Source organism: Acomys russatus, chromosome 8 (assembly GCF_903995435.1).
Source record: "Acomys russatus chromosome 8, mAcoRus1.1, whole genome shotgun sequence".
NCBI lineage: Eukaryota > Metazoa > Chordata > Mammalia > Rodentia > Muridae > Acomys > Acomys russatus.
In genome coordinates this window covers 75,264,967-75,282,230 of record NC_067144.1, presented here as the reverse complement: position 1 = coordinate 75,282,230, position 17,264 = coordinate 75,264,967, and the positions used below count along the sequence as shown (strand labels likewise).

Below are 17,264 nucleotides of genomic sequence, written 5' to 3'. Positions count from 1 at the left end.
GGTGACATGCAAAACATCTTGAGGAACTCTCGTTTGGGGGTGCGCCTGTCAGTGCAAGGTGGCAGGCACAGCCTAGACAGGTTCTTTATGTGGCATCTCATTAGCAGAGCCATCTGCTCTTTTAATTATTATTGGCTCAGTTCAGACGGAAATAGGGAAGGATAAAGAAAGCAAACCAAAAAAGTAGTTTGGAGTTAAAAAGAAAAAAGAAAAAAATCAAAAAGAAAAAAATCAAGCATGCTTTTGAAATCTTCTTGAAAATTGTATCAGTCCTGTTGAAGACCTAACCCAGCTGCACAGCAGGAACCTAGAGAGTCTAGTGAAAGAGTAATTAACATCAAAATCCTAAAACTGCTTTGCTTTCATGTAATAGAGTGAGATTATTCCAGGAGAGGGGCAGAGCACATTTTGTGGGTTGTATATGAGGAAATAATCATGTTGGAATATGAAGTAGTATATCTTAGCTTTCTCTCTTTTCACCTAATACTATATAGGATAAACTATATATGGCATATGTGCACCTGCGTGTATGCAGTAGGAGCACACATGTAAGCTGGTGCATATGTACATGTGTGCACATGTGTGTGGAGCCTCAAGGTCGAAGTTGAGTGTCTTTCTTGGTCACTGTACAGGTTACTCACTGAGACAGGTTCTCTCACTGAACTCGATGTTTGCTGATTCTGGCTACTGAAGCTAGCCAGCCTTCCCTGGGATTCCCTACCTGTGCCTTCTGAGTACTAGAATTACAGGCCGCCACCGCATGTGCTTGGTGTGGCTTCTGCAGATCCAAACTGTAGTGCTCTTGCTTGTCTGGCAAGCTCCTCGCTACCGAGTTGCTCCCTAGTTTAGGAAAGAGGTTCACACCCGGCAATGACAACAGTCTGTGGAACAACTTACAGCGATGCCTCGCTGTTCTAAGTGGAGGAGAGGGACGAAGAACCAGAGTCATAGCTTAAACAGCATAAATTCCCATCAAGGTATGATAAAGATCAGCCTGGGCAAGAAGAGGCCATGGATACAGAGAACGTGGACAGTTGTCACTGTTCCTCCAAGGGACTCACACACCTTGAGGCTGAGATGATGCAGGGGCCGTTGATGAATTTCAAGGTGGGATTCAGAGACAAACTAGGTCGGCTCCCTCTCCATCCTCTGAACTTCTGAGAAAGGTGCACAGCAATGGGAGAGTCTTGTTCTTCAGAACTGATATCTTGCGAGTCTTCGTGTGCCAGGTTAGCAGATGAGGGCGAGCGGAGCGTGTACAGGATGGGTGCGGTGCTTGCGCGGCTGCCATGTGCTTGCTACTCCCCTACTGAAGAGCCATGGCAGGTGGCCATCTACTTAGGTCTCAGCTGATGGCTTGTCAGGGAAATGTCCCATGCTCAAAAGATGAGGGCGTCTGTGTATGTTTTCTTTTTGTCCCTCCCATCTGTCATTGAACTTCAAAAGAAGGGTGATTGAAGCAAACATGGTGAGAAAAACACTTCTGTTCCACTCAGTCTATATTGATAAGAAACACTTGAAGGACTGTGACACATGAGAGGAGGTAAACGATTCCTCATTGCTTTCTTTTGAAGATAGATAAAGCAAAATTATATATATATATATATATATATATATATATATATATATATATATATATATATATATATATATATATATATATATATATATATATATATATATATATTAGAACTTGGAGGAGTTTTTAAATTTTATTATAATTTACTCAGCTTACATGCTGAATGTTATTCCCAGGAGGATTTTTTTTTTCTTTTTAACTTTCTATCATTAAACACACTTTCCAATTTTAAAATAAGTGGCTTGAAAGATACTGATTTTAATAATTTTAAACTCTATGCTAAGTCAGGGTTTGTCTTAGGCCTTGCTGGCCATCCATCCTGGCTCAGTCAGTGACTTCCAAATTAGTAAGAAACAGTGTCTAAAAAAAAAGTTATAAGCAGCCCCTGTTTTGTTTTTGCTTGCTTTCTCTGGTTATAAATACCATGACCAAAAGCAGCTCGGCAGAGGCGGCGTTTATCTCAGCTGACAACTTAAGGTCAATTGAGGGAGATCAGGGTGGGAATTCAAGGCAGGAACCTGGAGCAGAAAACCGAAGGACTGCCGCCTGCCGCGTGGCTTCACCCCCTCCCCTTCGCCCCCCCCCCACCCACCCACCACAGTCTCTCTTCAGTAAGCAGTCCAGGCCCTCCTGACTGCGAGTAGTATCACCACAGTGCGCTGAGCCCGGAGAAGCTGGCTCCAGTGTCAGTGACTAAACAGGCCAGCAATAAGATATGCCTGCTGGAGGAGTGAGCGCGAGCAGGCAGACAGCTACGTTGTCTTCTCCTATGTCCGTTTCTCTGCACAGAAGGTGCTGCTACATTTAGAGCAGACCCTCCCACTTCACATGATCTGGTAAGGAAAATCCCAAGCGGCTTGCACTTTGATTGATTCCAGATCTAGCTGAGTTAACAACCAAGACCAGTCATCACATGACAATACGACCGGGCCTCCAGACACATGTGAACTCACCTGTACACACACGTGAACATGCATGAAAGAAGATACATGTACACCTGCCACACACATGAATGTGCACAGATATGAAGATGCATACATACACACACATAGATGTGTGTGTGCGCATGCATGTGTGTGTGTAGAGAGAGAACATATATATTTATATGTATGTATATAAAATCAAGACTTCTGATAATTCTACAGCAGTAAACCACAGAATCTGTCAACTAAACTTTAAAAAATAAAGAAATACGATATTTTTGCATTCTAGTCTTTTACCAGATACAAATCACATTACCTCTCAGGTGGAATCAGATTCCATGCAATAATATCCCACAGACAACCCCAGTAGTGACAGAAGTGGCCCAAACCACCCTGCAGCAGATGACAAGGACTCATGCCAGAGCAGTTCCTCCACCTTTGCTTGTTTTATTATCAAATTATAACTGAGCAGTCAGTCTGATGTGCTTAAAAATTTGTATTTTTATACTGTGAATTTAGGAGTTTATATTTTCAAAGGAAAAGCAATCTCATCCTTCTGAAAGCTCTGGTGCTTGTTATTATAGTCAACCTGTGCAGTCAGAGCCACACAGGTAAGATGGAGGCCACAGCCAAGATGTGGAGCAAGAAAGCAAAGCACGAATCCTGCCCCGCCCCCTACTACAGAGATGAAACAATAACTCTGTTTTTAGATTCATTGTTTCACAACTAACTCAAAAAGAGCCAGATACCTGCAAACACTGAATACACAAAAGAGTTGAACTTTGACCTAGAAAAAAAAAGATAAATGTTGCCTAAGAGTCTGAGGAAGTAAGACAGTCTTCCCTGGGAAGTGTGTGGACTCTGTTACTGTTTTGTTTGTTTGTTTGTTTGTTGCTTAATATTTTTATGTTTTGTTGACGTGCTTCAAATGGATGCAAAAGTGCATGCTCCTTCATGTGGAATTTGCAACGGAAAATTTATTTTCCCTTAACCTATTGCATCCTAAAAGAAGGTGGAGAGTCTCAGAAAATCGGCTAAATTAGATGCATAGCCATTACATTCAACTTTATTGCTGTAAGAGAAATAAATATCTAGCTTGGGTATGAATTTACAAGATGGTATGATTATTATGTGACATAATAAAGAAAATATCCCAGCTTATCTAATAGAAATGCTGAAACAGATTGGACCCTTAAGTAAATACGTAACAGCTTTAAACAATTGTGAGGAGATTCTTCAAGTGGCTAAAATAATTCTCAGGGGGCTCTGTTAATGTGGTTTCCATTCTGTGTGACCCGTAAGCTGAGAACCATTGTCCTGGAAAGTGGTTGGCTTACAAAGGGCTGTTTCTTGTAGAAAATGGACGCTCCCTCTCCGAGCGCTATTAATTGTTGACAGCATCTCAGTACCCACCTCCCTCTCTATGCTGTCTATGCTGGGACCTGCTCTGGTCTGAGCTGGGCAGGTCTTGTGCATGCTGCCACAACTGCCCTGGAACTGTCCTGCTACACGCAGAGGCCGCACACTGCCTCTGGCTCTTACAGGATGGCTCTCTGCCCCGTCCTCTGTAAGACCCTGGAGCCTTGCGGGAGAGGCGAGGAATGTGTGTTTTATTTAGGGATGTACACTTACTCCAAAGCATCATTCTCTGCACTGTGGCCGTCTGCAGGCCTCAGGGCTAACTACGTCAACGGCATAATGATGCCTTTCTGGTGAGGGCTGAGAGGCACCCTGATCTACGGGTTTAACACTCAGCTGTTAGGGGGTCGGTCTCTACCCGGTTTTCACAAAACCGTTGTCTCTGTCTGTTTCAGGATCTAGATTTCTCATCACATCCACGGGAGCCTTGTATATTAAAGACGTACAGAACGAAGATGGGCTGTACAACTACCGTTGCATCACGCGGCACAGGTACACAGGAGAGACGAGGCAAAGCAACAGTGCCAGGCTGTTCGTATCAGGTGAGAAGCAGGGTCTCCTAACCCAAACTGAGGAAGCCACGACCAAGCAGAAATCTTCAGCTGTGCCTCAACATTGTGGGTTGTTTGTTTGTTTGTTTGTTTGTTTGTTTTTGGTTTGGTTTGGTTTTTTTAGATCATATCTGTCTTTTAAGCCAACAACCATGTAGCAATACAAACAAACGTTCCAAATCACTTTACAGTTCAGAAGACTGTACATTTGTTCTTTTGACTGGAGCGATTTTCGGTTTTGAAAGAGGTGTGTTCTTCCATGCCCTTGTCCCACATATTTTTATGTGTTTTTTTTTTTTTTTTTTTTTTTTTTTTTTTTTTTTCCACTGAGGGGCACAGACAAGCCAGCCTGCTTCCAGCCATATATGTCACAAGGGCCCTTGCTGGGACAAGGCTGTCTGGGGAAGTGTTCTTTTCTGGTCAGTCATGTAGACCCACAGAGGCTGATATGGACACGGCCCATGGTTGTGCCCCCCAAGACTGAAAGACCCCTGAAACCTAAGCCAGCATGAGCCGTGTCTCCCTGTGCCATCTAGAACGGCCTATGATATCATGCTTGTGGTTTGAATGGTGACTTTGTTGGACATGTAGCTAGAAAGAGTAAAGGCATAGACAAGCAGAGCTGGGTGGAGGGAAGCGGAAGGAGGAAGCTCACAGCGCCCGCCCAGAAGGCATGACTAGAGTGTCCCGACGGAGAGCGCTGACAGAACAAACAAGTATTTAATCAGGGGAAATAAATACCCAGGAGAATCAGAGTAGGGATGCCTTCTTGGGTCTATCAGCTCTAGCTCCTAAATGGGAAAGTCCTGGGCATAGCGGAATGTTCCCTCTGCTGAGGCTCCCAGGTGAAAAAGCAAGTGGCGATGGATAAGGGTGGCATCATCAAATGGGGTGCTCGCAGGGCACAGCAGAACCAGCTGGGAAAGGGCGCATGCGCAGGACTTGCCTGTTGAGTCAGTTTCCAGCTTCCCATTCCACTTTATACTGTAGAACAGACAATAAGTTACCTGGGCTGGAAGCAGTTTGCTTTCGAGCTGTTCTCGGTGGCAAGATGATTTAGTCACCTCGGCTGTTTGCCGCTTCGCCCTTGCCCCGCTCCTGAGCCAGGGTCAGGCAGGACAGTGACACTTGGGGGGACACGTGAACTGAATACGCTGGAATCTGGAACGGGAGAGACCTGCTGGCTCCAGCCACAGTCCACTGCCAGCGAATGAAACCTGCACAGCCTGTTCCTCCCAGTGCGCATGCTCAGCTCGTTTTCTGCTTTTGACTTCCTCTCCCTGGGACTGCTGAGCGTCCTAAGCCTCTAAGTTTCCTCAGTCTTAGAAGCTCCCCTCTCCTCTCTCAAGAAGGAAATGTTAAACTCTGAGATAATAGCAGCACAGAACAGAGGGAAGCCGCTGCTTCTTTCCTGTCCGCGGTTACGTCACCAGGACCAAACTTCGTGGTTTCTTGTCCTAGACTCTGGCGGAAAACTATTTCGATATTATTTTCTTGATACTGGCCGTACGAACTAAATTTATAAGAGGAAATACAGCATGGATATTGAAATCAACCTGAACAGCAAGAGCAGTCCTTCAAGGCGTGGACGCAGCACGACCAGTGTGGGAGAGAACGCACAGTACAGGGTTTGAGTGAGGTTTGTAGGTTAGGAGTAAGGAAGGTGGCAGGGTTTCCCTATGGGCAGACTGGGGGAAGTGAGCTGTCTTTGAGACTGATAGGTCTAGTCTCTATTTGTGTAACTGCCGTGTGTCTGGGGTTGGGGATCAGTCGCTTCTCCTTGGCCACCTCTGGGAACTGTACAGATAGCTGATTTCTTGGAACTCCAAGCCCAGTTAGGGCCTTGGTGTTAGGAGAGGGAGTAATTTTCTTTTACCAGCCTATGTGACATGGAATTTAACTGCAGTTTTGATTTATGTTTTCCTGTTGGCTAGTGACATATACCTGTTGTCCCTTGGTGTTTCTTGTTTGGAAAACATCTACTTGCTTTTAAATTTGTTACTAATCGAACTTTTAGAACACTTTGAGTGCTTTTTGGGTTTTGTTTGTTTTCCTGAGTTTCTTGTGTATGATAGACATTGGTCTTTTGTCAGATGAACAACAGTTGGCAAGTATTTTCTTCTAGCTAGAGAGTGGGGAGAAACAAAACTCTCTTCTCCTACTGTTGGAGTGTAAATCAGAGCAGAGAACAGCATGGAAGTCTTTACAAAACTAAAATAAGATCTGCTGTGTGGTCGAGCTCTCACACTGCTGTGTGTATAGACGCAAAGGAATGGCTGGCATGTCACAGCCCAGCATGGCCATGTTGATTCCAGAACTATACTAGCTTATATGTGGAATCAACTCAGGCCATCAACAGATGAAAAACAAAAACGACAAGGAGAGTGTGGCAGAGATAGTACAGTGTTCTTGAGCCACAAGGAGAAATGAACCCATTATTTGCAGTCCTGTGGGCAGCAGTAGGGGCTGTGGTGTTAACTAAAACAAGCCAGGCAGAGAAAGGCAGTGATCTCACGTTCCCATCCATGTGTGATGCTTAAACAACAGAATCAACCTGAACACAGACTAGTGATTAGTAGGTGATGGAAAAGCGCTTAAATGTGATCAGTACCTACTGTGCGCATGTATTGACGTATTATACCAAACCCCCAAAGCATGTACCGTTGACATCTGCTAACCAAAACAAAGTGAGTATAAAACATTTCAAAATGAATAAAGGAATAGTATACTACGCCCCTTTGGTCTTGTGAGATGAATTTTGGTAATATAATAGCTCTCTCTCTCTTGCCACTGTTGAGAGGAGATGTGTGGTGTTCCCGTTACCAAAAGGTAATCTCCTTCTTGGCTGAGCTGACAACTCCTGTCAAAACGTTTTGACTCTAGATAGGCCCACAAAGCAAGACTCAGCAGCAAGAGCTCTGACCAGGATTCAGCCTTTTATAAGTTACGAGCAGGATAAATGTGTCTGCCCTGTTTTGGCAGCAGTAGGCAGGAGGCTCAGGATTAATGTGTTGTGACAGCTCACACGTGCTTCTCAGGTGGCCACATGTACTCCCCATTCTTGGCCGTTGACGGTTTCATTTTTCTTCCACAGACCCAGCAAACTCAGCGCCATCCATCCTGGATGGGTTTGACCACCGCAAAGCCATGGCGGGGCAGCGTGTGGAGCTGCCTTGCAAAGCGCTTGGGCACCCCGAGCCAGATTACCGCTGGCTGAAGGACAACATGCCCTTGGAGCTTTCTGGAAGGTTCCAGAAGACAGTGACCGGGCTGCTAATTGAGAACAGCCGCCCCTCAGACTCAGGCAGCTACGTGTGTGAAGTATCCAACCGATACGGCACTGCCAAGGTGATAGGCCGCCTGTACGTGAAACGTAAGTTGGATGGTAACTGGGAGAGGGGACGTTGGCTGCATGAAAGTGCCCTGAAGAGCCAGCTTTGCCCACAGTCTTCCTCTGACCTCACAGCATCTGCCCTTCCTCCGTGGTACCCTGCCTGGCAGATGAGAAATCACACACGGTTACACAGCCCGGGTTTGCTTTGAGGTTTTCATGAGGACACAGGACCGCTGCCTTTCCGGGACAGTACCACCCAGGTGTCATTCTTCATGGCCAAACTCTGAAAACAGACAAGGGAGAGTGTGATGTTGGCAGCTCGGTGATGGAAGCCTGATGAGTGGTTGATCTTAGCCTCTTTCTAGAAGTTGCTTTAACTTTCTGCAGGGGACCCACTATCAGTAGAAACGGAGGTTCTAAATTATGCAGACACTAGACTTGAGCACCGTTTCTTCTTTCTTCCCTTCCTTCTTTCTTTTCTTTATTTTTTACATCTATTTATTTAGCGTGTTCTTAGGAAGTATATGTGTGCCTGGATGTCAGAAGACAGCCTGTAAGACTTGGTCCTCTCCTTTACCCTGTGCATGCCAGAGCTCAAACTTGGGTGGAAAAGCTTGGCAACAAGCAGCATTATCAGATGAGCCAACTGACTGGACCTGTGCTGTTTTGTAGAGAATTTCCTTTTCATCTTCTCCAAGGCTCATCTTCTCTCCATCCTGGCCATGGCCTACTGGGGAGCAAGGATGGTGTAGCTGCGTAGTGCACCCCGACCTAGTCAAGCGCTCTCAAATTTACTAATATGGAAACCAAAACAATGTGGATTGGCCAACAGGTCATGCCCAGAAGGGTGTGACAAAACCACAGAACCTACAGCTATCTCTGAAATGTGTTTTTGAACTTGATACATTGTGTATGGGGCGGCTGCTTCAGTGTCCAGCATAGGAATTAGCGCACACGCCTTCATCGTACCTTAAGTGAGTGAGTTAAAATCAGTGACTTGAATGGGCGCCTGGAACCAGGTATACTTTCAGAGTTCTTGAGCTCAGGCTGAGGCTGGCTAGCAGTGGGAAAGTACTTCCCCCACAGCTCTCTTTTCCTGGTCGAAGAGCTATGTCTCATCCAGATCAGACAGTTCAGTATCAGACGGCTACCAGAACTGTGACACTAGACTCCAAATACTCTTCTTTTAACTCAGGTCTCTGGGCCGTTGATGCACACTGAAGTAAGTTTATATCTTAGGCTAGTGTCCAGGGCATCTCAATGAAACTCTGGCCAGGTGTCTTGTTTTTGTTTGTTTGTTTTTGTTTTTGTGCTTGTTTGTTTGATTGATTTAGCATATATTGGTGAATCTAAATTCCTTCAAATCCTTAGATAATCTGCTGTGTCAGAGTGTCAGTGACTTTGCCCGTTCTGCTCCCTCCCTGTGGGATCATCCTCTGATCTCCTGTCTAAAATTTCCCATCTTCCCTCCTCCAACATAAAACATAATTGCAAGACATGCTCTCCTCCTGTCTTCAGTTGACTCTCAGCATTGTCTTGCCTTCCCCACTCTCTAAGGACATTTACCGCTGGCTGCATTTTCAAAGTTATCTGGGGAGAGAGATACTGATCCCTGTTGGCTTGGCTTTTATGGCTGCGATCCCCTGACACATCCAGAGATGTGCACCTTCCTCTGGAATGCTCAACCCTCACGTGGAAGATCACATCTTCCCTCTCATTCTCTGCTCTTGATGAGGAAAGCGTTCTAGTGAGTTCCGGGTCTATGAGCATGCCTGGCCTCTTTTAGTTGACAAATAAGTGTAGATGTGAGTTTTATGCAAGGTGCTAAGCTGATGTCTCAACAGACTTTTGTACAAAGTGAGCACAGAGTCGCAAACTCTGCTTCTCAATAGCGATTCTTGTTAGGAACATCTTCCCTGCTCACTCCCATAGATAAGCTTTAAATCGTGGGCCCTCGTTAAGGTTTTGTCTTATTGCCCCACCCAGGCCAAGTCCAGACTCTGGGTCTTCTCTGCAGTCACCTGCACCTCTATAAGGCTGACTCCAAGATCTGTCTCCACTCCATTATCTAACATCATGTGACACGCCAATTCTCCTGAAAATATTTGGTTGTGCCATCTACTTAGTCAACATTCTTCACTAATTTTTCTGGTTTGTTTGTAGTACTGGGGTTTGGACCCAGGCTTTCCCCCAGTGATCTCTTATCCCAACCTTGCTGTTAAATCTTATTTTTAAGATTAAAAAGAATCTTAAATCTCATTAAGTTGCTCAGGCTAGCCTTGAACTTGTGGTCTCCTTTCCACAACCTCCTGCTGATCTGGGATTGCAGGCATGCTTAAGTTTTAGTTTTATTAAATCTTATTCTATGGGGCTGGAATAATAGCTCAGCTGTTATGAGCACTAGCAAGTCTTCCAGAGGACTTGGGTTCAATTTTCAGTACATCTGGCAGCTCACAACCATCTGTAACTCTAGTCTTTTGGGGTACAGTGTCCTAGTCTGGCCTCCACCGGCCCTAGACTTGCCTGTGGTGCCCTGACATACATGCAGGCAAAATATCCACATTAAAACAATTATTCCAAAATATTGAGGCCCCTTTATAAAGTTGTTTCAAATTGCCTCTGTAGTTTGATTCCCACTTTGATACTTCCAAGAGTTTCAGACACTGGCACATCTGTGTTCCACGCTTGAGTCCCTGATGTCTCCGCTCTCTGTAACCCTCTCTCTGCCAGCTGTGCTCAGCTCTAGTCATCCTTGGCATCTGAGGTTTTCTTTGTCCTTGTGACACATCTGAGATATGTCACTCTGCTTGGATGTAACAATAATTCTAGCTTTTGATTAACACACAAAGCTCGAGAACTGCAGACTTTGTATTCTGGGAATGCGAGACATTGGGAGCAAAGTGGATGAAGTTGGTGGCTCTGTCCGAATGGCTGGTGAATTTGGTTAAGACACACTGACTCCTTGAGTAGTTAGTTCTTCTCCTTGCATTGAGAATTACAGCAAAATTTCACAACAAGGTCCTATGTGGATACTCCTTAAGTAATGTGTGGGGAAGATCCAGTTGGTTTAGCACACGCTAATTATTCTGCAAAGTATCTGCTCATCCATGACTGTAAACCTTAGCACCTGGTAAATGCTCTGTAACTCTTCTTCCCTTGAGTTAGGTTTGCGTAATTGGAGACAGGAATTTCAGAGGATGGAATTCCGTCCTTGTTCCAGGGAGCAATCCCTACATTAAAGCAGAACTATTTTCTGTCACACATCTGAACCCAGCTGTCTTCTTGGTAACCATGTGTTGTTGGATCAAATATGGTAGTGGACTAAGGAAAAGCCATGAGTGCTGTCCTGGGACAAACCTGGCAGGGATTTTTGTCCACACACTCATGGCCCTGTTAGCAATTAGCATGTTACATGTCTTAGTATGTGTAGGTCGAACCTATCACATGTATTGTAAGAAACAAGTATAACCAACATTGTGCTTTTTGGTATATCTAAACAAAGTGGTACCCCAAATAATGCTGATGTGGGACCCAAATGGGGTAACCTGGCAGTTACACCCTGGCCTCAGCAAAAGCCCAGGATGCTACCTAACCAGTGTCAATACCTAGTGACGTTTTACTTTCTTTTCCATCCTTATCTAATCCTCAGAGCCTCTGAAAGCCACCATCAGTCCCAGGAAGGTTAAAAGCAGCGTGGGCAGCCAGGTGTCCTTGTCCTGCAGCGTGATGGGAAATGAGGATCAGGAGCTCTCCTGGTACCGAAACGGCGAAATCCTCAAGCCCAGCAAGAACGTGAGGATAACAGGCCTGAACCACGCAAACCTTATAATGGATCACATGGTGAAGAGTGACGGGGGCGCCTACCAGTGCTTCGTGCGCAACGACAAACTGTCAGCTCAAGACTACGTCCAGGTGGTCCTTGAAGGTCAGTGGGCGTGATTCGAGGGGGCACGGGATGGGCAGAGGGCAGTGCAGAGCTGCTCCTGGGAGAAGAGAGGCCAGTGGCTCTCTGTGTGGTGACTGCTCACTAGCTCAGGCAAGGGAGAGGCAGAGTTCTTGTGAGGGAGCGTGCCACAGTGTTTAGATGAGAAATGTGACCTGAGATCGGGTGAATGCTTCCCACTCATGCTTGAAGATCAACCTTTCAACCTGGGGTTCTGTTGCCAATCCATTATTTTCTACATGTGCAGTTACAACAATGCCTTGTTTGGGGGCCTGGGGTGTGTAAGTAGGGTGTTTGTTTGGGGTTCTACCTGATAAATAAGTTGTGGGATGCTTAGGCACACCTCTAGCCTTAGCCCTTGATGGTAACAGTTATCCCTCCAAGTTGTGACCACACACACACACACACACACACACACACACACAACACATACATACACATTCACAAATACATACGCACATACCACATATAAACATACATACACATGCCCCCCCCCACACACCACCCCATACACACATACACACAACATACACACATACACACAACATACACACATACACACCCCGTACTCAACACATACACACAACAAACACATACATGCACATGCATACACACAACACATACACACATAACACAAGCCACACATACACCGTACACACATAACATGCATACATACACACACGTAACACATACAACATATACACACAACACACATACACACAGCACACATACAACACACATAAATACACATAAACTCACCAAACACATATGCAACACACACACAACACACACAACATACATATGTACACACAACACACACAAGAAATGTCTCCAGATATGGGCAAGTCTGCCATGAGCTGTGAGGTGTGACAAAATTATCCCACGTTTGAGAAGAAAGCTGCAGATAGTAGTAACCTCAGTTTCATTAGAATGCATGAAAACATGACCTGTGGTTGCTGCTGTTGTCCATAGCCTGGTCTAATGTCCCCAGACTTAGGTGTGCGGACTGTGTGAGGAATCACCCTGGAGTAGAATAACATGGGCTATGTTTGCTTTTTAAACTGATTACTGAGTACTTAAATCTTCACGTTCATCCATCATCCAGGGAAGGGAGCGGTGGCAGGTGACATTTTAGCAAGGCGCATACATACATCACCAGATAATTGAAACGGCTCCTGCCTGGGCGTTTGTGTGCCTTGATGGGAATTATATCATTAGCTATCATTTAAAATCCATCCATTATCAATTGTTGAAAGTGATGGAATTATTTTTCCTATAGCCCAAGGATAGAATAAGTAAAACCCATTAATGTGTTGAGTGAGCTTAAATCTGCCCAATGCGAAGAGACTAGTTCCACTACTGCGCCATTAGCGCCAGCTATGTGAGCAGCAGCAAGCGTAGCTATGTGGTGTGAGCGAGCATTGCTGCAGACAGTGAGGACAGTGAGGCAGGGGAGGGGCGGCCTGAAGGCAGAGCCTTGTGTTAAATGCCCGACACTGCTTCACACATAGTAATTAAGTCCAGAAAGTAATCAATTTGCATGGAGCTGGCTCTGGTAGTCAGGATGCTCCCTGGTCCTCCCACAGCCACTATTTTTAGCTTCTCACTAAAGGAAATGGAGAGATTACCTGTCTAGGGCCTGTTACCTTGGCAACTGTCTCAAGTAACTAAGAAAACCTAAAGAGCATATTGATCATCCGCAGTGATGTCAAAGGGTCTCGCTGTCATAGTGACAGCTAGGCAGATTACAGAGGCACTCGGGTCTCACTGAGCAAACAGCGTCTGCCTTCATCTCCACAAAGCCAGTCACTGGGATAGAAAGGGGTGGGTGTGGGGCGCCCAGAAGACTCCCCAACTTGTTTGTCTCATGTCAGTTTCTGTTCAGGATGAGAAGATTAATTCTATTTTCCTTTCTTCTGGAAGATGGCAGCACTAATGTCACAGAGGAGATGTCATGTATCTAGCCCCTGATGCACAGTTATGCCCAGCGAGCACCATCTTGGGAAGCCCCCCCCCCCTAGTTCCCATGATAAAAACTGGATTAAGATAAAATTATTATAACCTCAACCTACAGCGCAGTCTCTATGACTGTAAATGGAGTGAAAAATCTGGGAGCCTTTACCAGGAGGCTGAATTTCCTAGACCCTGCAAAGGCATACAGTTAAACCAGAGTAACTGCAAAACAGAAAAATAAAGAACAAGGAATTAGAGGAGTGAAGAAACAGCACCTATAAGGCAAGCTTTCACGCACAGGAAATTGATGGAGTTTAGGATGGTCAAACATACGGAGAACTGAGAAAACTCCAGAGCAAACAGAACGAAGGACTCGGAGGAAGGGACAGGGAGTGTGCGAGCCTTTCCTTTGAGGATACCCCCAAGGCCAGTGGTGCTGACACTAGAAGAAAAGCAAAGTGCTGAAGCCCGCAGAGCTAAGAGGGGCTGGGCACCTACTCACCGAGTAGCGGGCACAAAGTAGGTAAAGCGAAGATGCCAGGAGAAAGCCCCCGAGTCTTTGGAAAACCTGCTCAGCACATGGACTTCAGTGTGAAGGGAATCTAATCCTACCACTTAAAACACTAGGAATATTAAAAAGAAGACAACACCAATTGACAAAATAAAATGAAAGCAGACAACAACAACAACAAAAAAGACTTGGAGGCAGTCTATGCGTTAGGATTAACAGACATCCGCTCTCATTCCATTTATAGAAATGCAATCAATGATTTAAAGGAAAATATGGCAATAAAGAACAAACAAAAATGGAGCCAACTAACCTGGGCCTGAGTGGGGTGGGGGGCTTGCAGAGGCTGAAGCACCAACCAAGGACTGTGCATGGACTACACCTAGGCCCCCACACAGATGTACCTGACGGGCAGTTTGCTCTCCGTGTGGGTCCCCGGTGAAAGGGAGTGGGGGCCGTCTCTGTCATGGACTCTGTTGCATGCTTTTTTATCACTTGCCCCTGGTAAGGCTGCCTTGCCAGGCCACCTTGGACAAGGACACGTTCAGCCCTGTTTCAGCATGATGTGCAAGGGTGGATTAGTGGCGGGGGGGCGTCCTCCTGTCTTGGGGTAAGGGAGGGGGTAGGGGAAGAGGGAGGGAGAGTGGGACCCAGGAGGAGACAAGGGAGGGGCCACAATTGGGATGTAAAGTAAATTAATTAATAATTAATTAAAGAATGAACATATAAAAAAAACCAACACTTGGGAAGCTGAGGCATGAGGATTATGGGTTTGTGGCCACCTTGGTCACAAAACGAAATCTTATCTAACACAGACACACACACAGACACACACACACACACACACACACACACACACACACACACACACACACACACACACACACACACACACACACACACGAAGGTCCTGAGTTCAATTCCCAGCAACCACATGGGTTGCTATGATGTGATCTGATGCCCTCTTCTGGCCTGCAGGTGTATATGCAGACAGAACAGAACATTGTGTACATAATAATAAATAAATATTAAAAAAAAAAACCACACACACAGTTTTAAATTGACGTGGAAAAGTAGAAATCTTATAGTGGGAAGTTGATTTACAATGTAAATACAAGAGGCTGAAGGGCTAAAACCTGCTCAGGCTTGGAAAGAGCAGGCCTCCCCCTAGTTTTGAGGCCTTGCTATGAAGTTAAGTGGACCAAGGTAGATACACTGCTCAACGAGGCATGCTAGGTGTGATCTTGAGATGCGTCCACATGTGAGTCGTGAGTTGAGTTTCACAGGATGCAGGATATTTACAGGTAAAGGAAATACTTGCAGCAACTACCAACAGTCATGAGAATAAATAAGGGACTTGAACAACATTCAGGAACTACATAAATGAAAAATAATTTGATATAAATTTTAGACCCAAATGTATAACGTTAAACCATAAACGTCTTAAAGCAATGCAAAATTGTTCATGATTTAGAGATAGGACACAAAAAGGCCAAAGTATAAAGAAGACCACAGCCTGGGAGAAACTATTTTAGATGCCCACACTAACAGGTGTTCTGTATACGGCATGTCTCTCTGACAGACATTGTGTGTAATTTGTAAAGAATACCTGCTGAATTGGTCATCATAAGTTATTTAACATATGTTTACTAGCATTCCACATGCATCTTAGAAGTCAGGGCTGGAAACATGGCTCAGCTGTTCAGAGTACTGGCTGCTTAGGCAGAGGACCCAGGTTCAGTTCCCACACCCACAAGGTGGCTGGTTCACCACTGCCTATAACTCTAGTTCCAAGGGATCTGACACTTCCTTCTAGCTTCTAAGGACACTATGCACATGTAGTATACAGACATACACACAAGCAAATATTCATGCACGTGAAATATAATGAATAAATCTAAAATATCGGTCTGAGTATTCTTTTAAATATTCTACAAATCCAAAACTCAAAGTCAGTCTAATTAAAAATGAGTAGAAATTTTGAGTGACACTTCTGAAGGAAGACACAAAAACTAATAAATAAATGCAAAAAGATACAATTTTGCCCAGCAAACCTGAAGCCCTAAGTTCAATCCCTGGTACAAAACAAAAGAAACAAATAAAACATAGCCAAATCAGCCAACCAACCAACCAAAAATGGCCCCATCCTGTTTCCTGGAGAAATGGGCAACATGTGTTTAAACATGAGGAAATATGAGACCATCTTAATATTTGCAAATGGCTCCAAAATATCCTTCAAAATTATATAAGTCAAGATATGACAAACATTGTAGATTCTGGGGAATTAAAGAGACGTAGATGTAATGCTGATGGGGGTGGGGAGAAATACATGTTATATACATCGCATATATGATATGCATTTAACATTTCAGCATTCTGTGCTCATCAATGACAGTAGAAGTAAAGTGTCTGCCTCCCAAGGCCTCTATAGCATAAACAGTGGACTTGACAGTGCTTTATCATGCGTGTGCCACTTCCTTTCCTGTTTTTTTTTTCCCTCCCCCCAGATGGAACTCCCAAAATCATTTCTGCCTTTAGCGAGAAGGTGGTGAGCCCTGCAGAGCCAGTGTCCCTCGTGTGCAACGTGAAGGGGACACCCTTACCCACGGTCACGTGGACCCTAGATGATGACCCCATCCTCAAGGGCAGCGGCCACCGCATCAGCCAAATGATCACGTCCGAGGGGAACGTGGTCAGCTATCTGAATATCTCCAGCTCCCAGGTGCGGGATGGGGGCGTCTACCGCTGCACTGCCAACAACTCGGCCGGAGTCGTCCTGTACCAGGCTCGAATAAACGTAAGAGGTGCTTGTCAAATCAGCTCCTCGAACAAACACACACAACTCATTGTAGCGGGGGCGGGGTGGGGGGAACGGGTGCTGCATGCTCTGGCCTGAGCCTTGCAATGCGCGATGGAGGAGTCATCCCTCCCGCCCCCTGCCCTTTCTGTCCTACTCAGCAATAGCTCCGCTAATCGGCCGGCCGATGTTGAAAATGGCATTTTGGTCTCTGTAGTCAGCTTGTCTACCTTCTGTCCTCTCACATCTATCTACTT

At 45.3% G+C, this 17,264-nt stretch overlaps 1 protein-coding gene and 1 pseudogene across 1 annotated transcript in view; both read left to right on the top strand.

The window, feature by feature from the left end:
* Positions 1-17,264, top strand: part of LOC127192954 (40S ribosomal protein S19-like) — an 877,505-nt pseudogene that overhangs the window by 575,715 nt on the left and 284,526 nt on the right.
* Positions 1-17,264, top strand: part of Dscam (DS cell adhesion molecule) — a 574,658-nt gene that overhangs the window by 315,625 nt on the left and 241,769 nt on the right. Inside the window, exons 5-8 of the mRNA XM_051150389.1 lie at positions 4,317-4,463; positions 7,567-7,845; positions 11,456-11,731; positions 16,718-17,014. Of these exons, the coding sequence (XP_051006346.1) occupies positions 4,317-4,463; positions 7,567-7,845; positions 11,456-11,731; positions 16,718-17,014 (999 nt within the window). The remainder of the gene's footprint in view (positions 1-4,316; positions 4,464-7,566; positions 7,846-11,455; positions 11,732-16,717; positions 17,015-17,264) is intronic.